This window comes from Giraffa tippelskirchi, chromosome 6 (genome assembly GCF_054371585.1).
Source record: "Giraffa tippelskirchi isolate mGirTip1 chromosome 6, T2T-mGirTip1v1.2.pri, whole genome shotgun sequence".
Classification (NCBI taxonomy): Eukaryota; Metazoa; Chordata; class Mammalia; order Artiodactyla; family Giraffidae; genus Giraffa; species Giraffa tippelskirchi.
Genome location: NC_137280.1, coordinates 7,383,470 through 7,395,776, shown reverse-complemented (window position 1 = coordinate 7,395,776; position 12,307 = coordinate 7,383,470). Strand labels below are relative to the sequence as shown.

Here is a 12,307-nt window from a genome sequence, read left to right as displayed (position 1 = left end):
GAGGAGGCTCTTGTCATCAGATGGTCAAATTATTGGAACTTCAGCTTCAGCATTGGTCCTTCCAATGAGTATTCAGGGTTGATTTCTTTTAGGATTTACTGAATTGATCTCCTTGCTGTCCAAGGGACTCTCAAGAGTCTTCTCCAGCACCACAGTTCGAAAGCATCAATTCTTTGGCACTCAGCCTTCCTACAGTCCAACTTTCACATCCCTACGTGACTACTGGAAAAACTATAGCTTTGATTACATGGACCTTTGCAGCAAAGCGATGTCTCTGCTTTTTAATACGTTGTCTAGGTTTGTTTAATTTCATGGTTGCAGTTACAGTCCACAGTGAGTTTTGGAGTCCAAGAAAATAAAATCCATCACTGCTTCTACTTTTCCCCTTGTATTTGCTATGACGTGATGGGACCGGATACCATGATCTTAGTTTTTACAATATTGAGTTCCAAGCCAGCTTTTTCACTCACCTTTTTGACCCTCATCAAGAGGCTCTTTAGTTCCTCTTCACTTTCTGCCATTAGGGCGATATCATCTGCACATCTGAGGTTGCTGATTTTTCTCCCAGCAATCTTGATTTCAGCTTGTGATTCATCCAGCTTAGCATTTCACATGATGTACTCTGCATAGAAGTTAAATAAGCAGAGTGACAATATACAGCTTTGTTGTACTCCTTTCCCAATTTGGAACCACGCAGTTATTCCATGACTGGTTCCAAATGTTGCTTCTTGACCCACAGACAGGTTTCTCAGGAAACAGGTAAGGTGGTCTGATACTCCCATCTCTTTAAGAATTTTCCAGTTCGTTGTGATCCACACATTGAAAGGCTTTAGTGTAGTCAATGAAACAGAAGATGTTTTTCTGGAATTCCCTTGCTTTCTTCATGATACAATGAATGTTGGCAATTTGATCTCTGGTTCCTCTTCATTTACTAAACACTGCTTGTACATTTATAAGCTCTTGGTTCACACACTGCTAAAACCTAGCTTGAAGGATTTTGAGCATATCCTTGCTAGCATGTGAAATGAGCACAATTGTATGGTAGTTTGAACATTTTTTGGCATTGCCCTTCTTGACACAGGAACGAAAACTGACCTTTTCCAGTCTGTGGACACTATGCATTTTCCAAATTTGCTGACGTACGGAGTGCAGCACTTTAACAGCATCATCTTTTAAGATTTTAAACAGCTCAGCTGGTATTCCATCACCTCCACTAGGTTTGTTTGCTAGGTTTGCAACGCTTCATAAGGCCCACTTGACTTCACACTCCAAGATGTCTGGCTCTAGCTGAGTGACCACACCATCATGGTTATCCAGGTCATTAAGACCTTTCTTGTGTAGTTCTTCTGTATACTCTGGCCACCTCTTCTTATTCTTGTTTGCTTCTGTTAGCTCCTTGCCACTTCTGTCCTTTATCGCGCCCATCCTTGCATGAATGTTCCCTTGACATCTCCAATTTTCTTGAAGAGATTTCTAGTCTTTCCCATTCTATTGTTCATTTAAGAAGGCCTTCTTATCTCTCCTTGCTGTTCTCTGGAACTCTACATTCAGTTGGGTATATCTTTCCCTCTCTTCCTTGCCTTTCATTCCTCTTCTTTCCTTAGCTATTTGTAAAGCTGACAATCACTTTGCCTTCTTGCATTCTTTTTGAGATGGTTTTGTTACTGCCTCCTGTACAATGTAGCGAACCTCTGTTTATAGTTCTTCAGGCACTCTGTCTACCAGACCTAATCCCTTGACTCTATTCATCACCTCCACTGTATACACATAAAGGATTTGATTTAGGTTATATCTGAATGGCCTAGTGGTTTTCCCTACTTTCTTCAATCTAAGTCTGAATCTTGCAATAAGGAGCTCGTGATCTGAGGCATAGTCAGCTCCAGGTCTTGTTTGGCTGACTGTATACAGATTCTCCATCCTTGGCTGCAAAGAACATAATCAATCTGTTTTTGATATTGACCATCTGGTGATGTCCATGTGTAGAGTTGTCTCTTGGGTTGTTGGAAAAGGCTGTTTGCTATGACCAGCATGTTCTCTTGACAAAACGCTTAGCCTTTGCCCTGCTCCATTTTGTATTCCAAGGCCAACCTTGCCTGTTATTCCAGATATCTCTTGACTTCCTTGTTTTGCATTCCATATACAATATAGAAACATTACAAATGTGATGCCTTTATTTCCTGGTACTTACAAGTAATAGTCATCTGAATTTTCTTAAATGTTTTCCTAACTTAAACATTAATACAGCTTCCCAGGAAGATGAACATATTCAGAAGAAGTAGATAACCATTGTGGAAGAAGGTAGATGAGTGCTCAACTCGTATTTTATGATTCCTTCCAGAAGTTAGCAATGCCCCTTAGGAGGCTCTAGAATTTCTAACGGGCTCCAAATTTGGGTACCAGAGTATCTACTGGGGTGCTGGGGTATGGGAAGAAAACATTAGAATCCATGCTTACATTCATTAAAAAAAAGGAAATTGTATTTTGTATCTTAATTGCTGTGTTGGTTACACAAATCTTATGCAATGACACTAGCCACTTTACTCTGCCCTTGTTTTAGATTGTGCTGTCACAAACAGAATGTCTTGCACCCTAAAATAAAGAGGAAGTCACTCTATGAGTGGTTTCGGGGCACCCATGCTCCCTCATTTGCTTATAGAACATTGTGATGTACCAGAATTTAGAAGTGTTCAGTGACTGGATTTTACAGATTATGTTACTACTCAGTTTTAACTAAAGCAACCCTCACAAAACAGACCCAGGTATTTAAAAATATTTCTTGAGGGAAACTGCAGGCTAGAGATAATCTTAGTCATATAAGGTCAAGCAAACAGCAGTAGATGAACACACTCATTTTGAGAATGAGGACCTCGCCCCCTCAAAGTTGTTCACTAAAGGCTTTCACGGTCAGAGACAGAGGAATGCACCTTGAGAAAAGGTGATATGGCTCATGCCATTGCCTATTGCTGGAAAAACTCATGTATTTGATACTCAGAGATAGATAATTTGGGCTATGGATTCAGAATTTTATGAACTGACATTGCTAACGTTTAATTAGAATACTAAATTGTCTTTAACATAAATAAAAGCTGGCTTAAACTAACAATAAACTGTACAGTGTGCAGAGTCTATCTTTTCTCTCTCCTGCTTCTCTCCCACATATATATATACATACATGCGGATACTGGAATTCAGTGTAAGCCTCAGGAACCGAAGCAGCATAATCTAGGTGACTAGAATGCAGCGTCTGGCTCCACAGTATTTTTAATATCACAAAAGAAGCCAAAAATGGTGAAATTTTACCACTGCAACTGTTTTTCATTATTCTTATTTTGGCTCACATGTAAAACCAAAGCACTGTATAGGTTAACTAACAAAATTCTAGCCACTGAAAATATACAGTACTTACCCTATGTAGGAGCTCATTTAATGATCCATTTGGCATGTATTCAGTAACTATTCCCAAAAATTCAGGCTCATTGCAAATTCCCAAAATTGGAAGAATGTAACTAAATCGAGCTTTGTGTAAAATTTCAGCTTCTCTTAAGACATCATTTCTTTCACTAAAGAAAAAAAAAAAAAGCATAATTATTTCAAAATAATGAAAAATTCACAATTATCATGCCCATAATATTAATTAATTCTGGATTTTTTTCATTCATTCATTAGCTTTTGACCTCATGTAAATTAGGCAACTTTTCTTAGTTTCTTCATATTTAAAGGAGGGATAATATCTACCCTACATATTCCATAGGTCTGTTTAGAGACCAAAATAACATATATAAACCACTGACAGAAAAAAGTGCTACATATGGATTAAAACTGTACTTTTCCTAGGAAAGGGAAAGAACACAATGTTTGTTTATAAAGTCTGCATTAAAACGATAGGTGCTTGGACTAATTACATAAGTTTCCGTTGTATTAAAATGACAAAATTTGATTAGATTGTTACATTAAATTTTACAGTTGCATACCATGTAAAAATTTTCTAAATATCCTGAATATTAAAATACTTAAATGTTGTAGATTTTAATGACTAGATGATAATAGTTGCATAAGGGTCAATAATACTCAGAAATTACAGGCTGCAACTCAGGAAAAGAACACTGAGAAGAGATTAATGTTTATAATGTTCCTGGGCTAACTCTGGATTCCAGATTTATTTCTTTATTCATTCATAAAAGAAAGAAATGTTGAACTTTCATTATGAATAACCCACAGGGCTCAGCCCTATGCAGACAATTAAGTTTAAAAACAAAACAAAACAAAACACAGTTTGGCGACTTCCCTGGTGGTGCAGTGGATAAGAATCTGCCTGCCAAGGCAGGGGACATGCGTTCAGTCCCTGGTCTGGGACGATTTCACATGCCATGGAGCAACTAAGCCCACGGGGCACAACTACTGAGCCCACTCACCACAACGATTGAGGCCTGCAAGCTCCAGGGCCTGCAGACACAACTAATGGGCTCCTGTGCCACAAGTACTTACGCCAGGACACCTAGAGTCTGTGCTCCACAACAAGAGAGGCCACCGCAGTGAGAGGCCCATGCACCACCACTAGAGTAGCCCCGCTCTCTGCAAACAGAGAAGTCCACGTGCAGCAGCAAAGACCCAGCGCAACCAGAGATAAATACATGTCAAGTAAATAAAAAATTAGATTAAAAAATACACCGTCTGTGATCTCAAGCTGTCCAGAAACTTTTTTCATAAACATACATACTCATCATGGTCTTGACTTGTACATTTCCAATGATTAGTGGGCTTCCCAGGTGGCGCTAGGGGTAAATAACCTGCCTGCCAATGCAGGAGACGTAAGAGACTCAGTTCAAACCCTGGGTCAGGAAGATCCCCTGGAGGAAGAAATGGCAACCCACTCCAGTATTCTTGCCCGTATTACTGATGAACATAGACGCAAAAACCCTCAGCCAAATATTAGCAAACCAAATCCAACAACATACTGAAAGCTTCATACACCATGGTCAAGTGGGATTTATCCCTGGGATGCAAGGATTCTTCAATATATGCAAATCAATGAATATGACAAACCATATTAACAAACTGAATAAAAACCACATGATCATCTCAATAGACGCAGAAAAAACTTTGGACTAAATTCAACACCCATTTATGATAAAAACTCTCCAGAAAGTGAGCATAGAGGGAACCTACCTCAACATTATAAAGGCCATATATGACAAACCTACAGCAAATATTCTCAACGGTGAAAAACTGAAAGAATTTCCTCTCAGATCAGGAACAAGACAAGGGTGTCCACTCTCAGCACTATTATTCAGCATAGTTTTGGAAGTCCTAGCCACAGCAATCAGAAAAGGAAAAGAAATAAAAGGAATCCAAATTGGAAAAGAAGATGTAAAACTGTCACTGTTTGCAGATGACACAATACTTTACATAGAAAATCCTAAAGATGCCACCAGAAAACTACTAGAGCTCATCAGTGAATTTACTAAAGTTGCAGGATACAAAATTAAAACACAGAAATTTCTTGCATTCCCATACACTAACAAAGAAAGATCAGAAAGAGAAATTAAGGAAACAATCTCATTTACTATTGCAACAAAAAAGATAAAATACCTAGGAATAAATCCACCTAAGGAAGCAAAAGATCTATACACAGAAAACTGTAAGACATTGCTGCTGCTGCTGCTAAGTCACTTCAGTCATGTCTGACTCTGTGTGACCCCATAGACGGCAGCCCACCAGGCTCCTCTGTCCCTGGGATTCTCCAGGCAAGAATACTGGAGTGGGTTGCCATTTCCTTCTCCAACGCATGAAAGTGAAAAGTGAAAGTGAAGTCGTTCAGTCGTGTCTGACTCTTCGCGACCCCATGGACTGCAGCCTACCAGGCTCCTCCGTCCATGGGATTTTCCAGGCAAGAGTACTGGAGTGGGTTGCCATTGCCTTCTCCATAAGACACTGAGGAAAGACATTAAAGATACAAACATTTGGAGAGATATGCTATGTTCTTGGACTGGAAGCATAAATATTGTGAAAATGACTATACTACCCAGAGCAATCTACAGATTCAATGTAATCCTTATCAAATTACCAATGGCATTTTTCATAGAACTAGAACAGAAAATTTTACAATTCGTAGAAAATACAAAAGATCCCAAATAGCCCAAAGCAACTTTGAGAAAGAAAAATGGACCTGGAGGAATCAGGCTCTCTGACCTAGATTATACTACAAAGCTACTGTCATCGAGACAGTATGGTACTGGTACAAAAATAGAAACACAGACCAATGGAATAGGATAGAAAGCCCAGAAACAAATCAGTGCACATATGGTCACCCAATTTATGACTAAAGAGGCAAGAATATACAATGAAAACATCCTCTTCAATACATAGTGCTGGGAAAACTGGACAGCTACTTGTAAAAGAATGAAATTAGAACCCTCTAATGCCACACACAAAAATAAACTCAAAATGAATTAAAGACCTGAATGAAGGCCAGACACTGTAAAACTCTTGGAGGAAAATATAGGCATAACATTCTTTGACATAAATCATAGTAGGATCTTTGCTGACCCACCTCCTAGAGTAACATTAATAAAAACCAAAATTAACGAAGAGGATCTGTGCTTATTATGCACACACGAGCTCATTCACTCAGTTGTGTCTGTTTCTCTGCCACTCCATGGACTGCAGCCCGCCAGGCTCCTCTGTCCATGGGATTTTCCCCACTAGAATAGTGGAGTGGGTTGCCATTTCCTCCTCCAGGGGATCTTCCCGACCCAAGGATCAAACCCACATCTCCTGTATTGGAGGTGAGTTCTTTACTGCTGAGCCACAATTGAACTTAAAAGTTTTTGCACAGCAAAGGACACCATAAACAAGACAGACAAGAAAATATCTGCCAATATTTTCTCCCTCAGAATGGGAAAAAATACTGGCAAATGAAGTAACTGACAAGGAACTAACCTCCAAAATATACAAACAGTTCAAGTAAAAAAAACAAAACACAAATCCAATCAAAAATGGGTAGAAGACCTAAATAGACACTTCTCCAAAGAAGGCATACATATGGCCAACAAACACCTGAGAAGATGCTCAGCGTCACTAAATTATTAGAGATGTGAAAATCAAAACTATAATGAGACATCATTCACACCCATCAGAATTACCATCATTAAAAAAAAAATCTACGAACAATAAATGCTGGAGAGGTTGTGGAGAAAGGGAACTCTCTTGCACTGTTGGTAGGAATGTAAATTGATAAAGCCCTATGGAGAAGAGTATGGAGGTTCCTTCAAAAATTAGAAGTAGAACTACTGTATGACCCAGGAATCCCACTACTGGGCATATACCCAGAGAAAGGCCATAATTCCAAAAGATAAATGCACCCCAGTGTTCACAGCAGCACTATTTACAACAGCCAGAACATGGAAGCAACCTAGACATCCATCTACAGATGAACGGATAAAGAAGATGTGGCACATAGGTACAATGGAAAATTGTTACTCAGCTATAAAAAAGAACTAAATTGGATCATTTGCAGAGATGTGTATGGACCTAGAGACTGTCATACAGAGTGAAGTTAAGTCAGAAAGAGAAAAACAAATATTGCATATTAACGCATATATGTGGATTCTACAATAATAGTATAGATGATCTTATTTGCAAAACAGAAATTGAGACACAGACACAGACAACAAACACTGGACACCAAGGGGGGAGAGGGGGTGGTGTAATGAGTTGGAAGATCAGGATTGACATATATACATTATTGATACTATGTGTAAAATAGGTAACCAATGAGAACCTACTGTATACTTCAGGGAACTCTACTCAGTGCTCTGTGGTAACCTAAATGGGAAGGAAATCCAAAAAAGAGGGGATATATATATATATATAGACACACACACACATATACACATGTAGACGATTCAGTCTGCAGTTAGCGGTAGAAATACAACGTTGTAAAGCAACTATCACTCCAACAAAATTAATTTAAAAAAAGCAAAACAACAACAAAAAATGTGAAGCAATGAGGGTCTGAAACTATAAAGGTTGCAGTGGAAATGGGAAGAAAAACATTAGCTGAATAGAACGCCCAGGCTGTGAGGACTGACTGATTTTATTGATTAAGGGAGTATAATATACCTTATTAAGGAAGTATAACATGCTGTACATACAGATATAAAGGAAGGGAATTGGATTTGTCATCAATTTTTACTGTGGATGATTTGGTGTTGGTAGCAGCAGTAATAGAAAAAGAATCATCTCTAGTAGCAGGAGATCTGGGTTAGATTTGGAAAGATCCCCTGGAGAAGGGAAAGGCTACCCACTCTAGTGTTCTGGCCTGGAGAATTCCATGGACTGTAGAGACCATGGGGTTGCAAAGAGTCGGACACGACTGAGTGACTTTCACTTTCAATCTCTAGTAGAAGCTATTTGGCAAAAGATGATGACTGTTGTTGTTTAGTCACTCAGTCGTGTCTGACTCTTTTGTGACCCCATGGACTGTGGCTCATCCAACCAGCTCCTCTATCCCTGGGATTTTCTTGGCAAGAATACTGGAGTGGGTTGCCATTTCCTTCTCCAGGGACTTACTCCACTGTGCAACAGCAATCCAAGTTCCCCCCTTTAAAAGGAATCTTTCTCCTCTGTCAGTAAGGTTCCCCCTGCCCCGCATTGGTTAATGATAGGAAAAAGTCCTGCCAGCAAGCCACGTCCACTTCTAATTCACTGAAACCATGTTTCCTAGGAATCATTCCTCCCTTAAGTACTAAAACCTCCAAAACCACTAAGACTGAAGCTTCAGGGACCAAAAGATTCCTCAAGTGGTTTACTAGGCATAATAAGAGAATGCAACGCAAATGCATACGTGTGTACACCAAAAGACATACACAACAATGTTCGTAGAAGCTCTCATCCTAACAGCCAAAGAATGGAAACATCTCTATCAACAATAGAATGGATAAATAAATGTGTTATAAAGTAGAATACTGAAAACTGTATAGCAATGAAAATGAATGAATGAATGTTACCTGCTCCAGGTAACAACATGGATAAATCTTACAAAGTTAGATAAGAGAAGCCAGAAACTAAAGATACATTATGTATTCAATTTATGTAAGGTTAACCACCATCAAGCCTAATCTTTGGTGTTAGAATTCAGGATGGTGATTACCCTTGGGAAGGATGATGAGTAATGACTAAGAAGGGACATAGTTATTTATGTGGGTGGTGACTGTAGTTATATTCACTTTGTGATGTCATGCTAAACAATTATATTTGTGTTTTTCTATACACATGTTATGCTTCCATTAAAAAGCTTATTTAAAAGAAATTCATATAACTGTCATATTGCATATAATGTATAATTTTTCTAGATGCTTTTGTTTAAACCACCCAAGATCTTGATGAATGGCTGCTGAAAAACAACACATTCCAGACCAGACTATGAGGCTTCCTTTTAAAAACAAACAATAAACAGAATAAAGCAAAAATATCTTAGCCATCCATGTTTTGAATAGGTAATATATTTACATGTTTCAAAATACAAGAGTTACAAAAATACATAAACAGCCTCTATCCTTCTTCCTGTTATTCAAACACTTAGTACAACTGTGAGGCAACCAATTATACCAGTCTGTGAGACCAGTTTTAATTAAATTTGTTCCCTAAACTGAAACAGGTCTGTATTTGCTTTAAGAGAGGTAGATCAACAAGACAGTTACAGAGTAGCACCTTTGTAGGGAAAACACAGGATTGACCTTAAGGTTCCTAGATACCTTGACAATTATAGAGAGGGCATGCTAGGGGAAATCTTGGTGATACTTAACATACTAATTCCTCCTCTCATTAAGAGTATGAGGCATTCTTCCTTCTCTTGTGATCCTATCAGTCACTTTACTAAAGTTGGTTTTATCACCCCTATGAGAGCACTGCTACTGTTGGCTGCTAAGTCGCTTCAGTCGTGTCCGACTCTGTGCGACTCCATAGACGGCAGCCCACCAGGCTCCCCTGTCCCTGGGATTCTCCAGGCAAGAACACTGGAGTGGGTTGCCACACTAGGCTTAGATAAATGAATAATTTTCTAATGGTCATGCTAATAGTAAGTGGCAGATTTGGAGTCAGATTTGAATTGCAATTGTGGGTTCTAACAGTTTGTTTTTTCCAATCACTGCTTAATCAGAGAAGGAAAATTCCTGAAGTCATATTTTGAAAAGAATGAGAGAGTGGGAAAACAGAATAAGCTATAAAGTTTAAAAATAGGTTTTTATTGAGTTGGCCAAAAAGTTCATTTGGGTTTTTCCACACCATCTTGCAGAAAAATCTGAATGAACTTGTTGGTTGACCCAATATATCAAAAAAAAAAAAAAAAAAAAAAAAACCCCAGAAATGTAAAATACAGCTTCTATAGACATATTGGCAAAAAACAAAATTTCAGTCACAGAACAGTTAAACTGTTTACACAATGTGTTTAACAACCAGCCAAACTCATGTACTCATAAGGAGCTGGGAGATTGTTGGGGAAGGTCCATTCATTTCGCAGAAGTCAGGTTATAGAGAATGACTCACCAGTCACTAAAATATGAACATGTAACAGCACATAAACTTATTTTTCTTTCCTTTCAAAGAACAGTGCAAACATTATCCACACGAGAGCCCAAGAAGTACATGTATTTGTTATTCCCACTTCATAAGTGAGGACACAGACAGCCTGTGAGTCAACTGCATATCCATTCCTACGCTCAGACGTCATAAATACAGCTAATGTTAACATTCTAGGTAACTAGTAGGAGGAAATACATGATGCAGTAATGCCTGAGTGTTGCACTGGTCCTTAAGGCTTCTTTGAAGGTAGAATTAACTTCCTATCCAATTTAGTAGGAATTTTGGATTATGAACATTGTTAATGAACATGGAAAGTGAACTCCTCCTTCATTTCTTAGCTCCAAATGGCACAAAACTTAGATAAAATAAAATCTTGAGAAGCAACATCCAAAATGGGAGGATCAATCTGCTTTAAAATACCTAATGAGTCCATAACCGCTCGATTTCCATATATTTCAAGTTGATTCTAAAATACATCCACCCTCTCTAGTCAATCACCACCCTTCCAAGTTGACTACATACACATACACGTAATTGCCCTGCACCTGCTACACAGAATTCAAGACCTAGTGTAAGCATCCTATATATCACTAAATCTGAATTATGGTACACAAAAAATGGAAGCAATCCCTAGAGGTATCTCAAACTTACTGTGGGAGGTTGCCCATCCAAGCCTAATAGCAAGAGAACAACAACAACAAAAAACCACAGGCAGATGAAAGTCAATAGCATTAGCAGGGCTGAAGCTGAGGAATTTATCTGCTGTTGGATACTGACAGCTAATCAGGCATCTAGCATGATGTATTTTCACTTATATGATATACGGCGAAGACCTGGGTTCGACCTCTGGGTTGGGAAGATCCCCTGGAGAAGGGAACGGCTACCCACTCCAGCATTCTGCCCTGGAGAATTCCATGGACTGCATAGTCCACGGGGGCTGCAAAGAGTCAGACATGACTGAGCTACTTTCACTTTCATGGGTGGGGGGAATGTTTGCAATCATGGATGTTAACTTGCTAAGAATCGAATGCAGGGCCTAGTTAGATTTCTACCAGAAGGAAAACGCTAATCTTAGTGACTAGTGTAAGTCACTAGTCTTAGTGACTAAACTCACTGACCAATACATATAGTTGAAACGTTTTTCTGGAAACAGAAACTAACGCCAGCCCTCCCATGAAATCGGGATAGTGCACTAGAATTGTCCAATGGGAGAGGCATTCAAAAGTTTTGTCATTTAACAGTCTTCTGATTCCAGTTTATTGTTAGCAAAAATAACATAAGTTTCCTCCAGAGACAGATTTCTTTTCCTGTGAGAGTGAGGAGAAACTAAATTGAGTTGAGTTTGATGACTAAACTTTTCTGACTACATGTAGTAAACCAAAGGCCACAACAAAAAGCCCAAAGCAAAATGTCCCAGATTCTACAGCAGTGCTGGTCAATAAAAACATGTGACCCACATATACAATTTGAAATTTTCAAGTAGCCACTTAAAAAAAAAAAGGTAGAAAGAAATATGCAAAGTGCATTTACCAATATATCTATCACAACATATCAAAAGATACCATCTAAGCATATCATATAAAATTATACGTGAGATATTATGTTTTAATAGTAAGTGATAGAAATCTAGCACGTATTTCCCACTAAGAACACATTTCAGTTCAGACAGCCATAGTTTCAGCGCTCAACAACGATGTGTGGCTAAGAGCTACCCATTGGGCGGTGC

The 12,307-nt window shown here is 38.7% G+C and overlaps 1 protein-coding gene across 2 annotated transcripts in view; it reads right to left on the bottom strand.

The window, feature by feature from the left end:
• Nucleotides 1-12,307, bottom strand: part of RIPK2 (receptor interacting serine/threonine kinase 2) — a 34,815-nt gene that overhangs the window by 21,765 nt on the left and 743 nt on the right. For both annotated transcript variants that reach the window (XM_081496838.1, XM_081496837.1), the window contains exon 2: nucleotides 3,407-3,560. In XM_081496838.1, coding sequence (XP_081352964.1) covers nucleotides 3,407-3,560 — 154 coding nt within the window. The remainder of the gene's footprint in view (nucleotides 1-3,406; nucleotides 3,561-12,307) is intronic.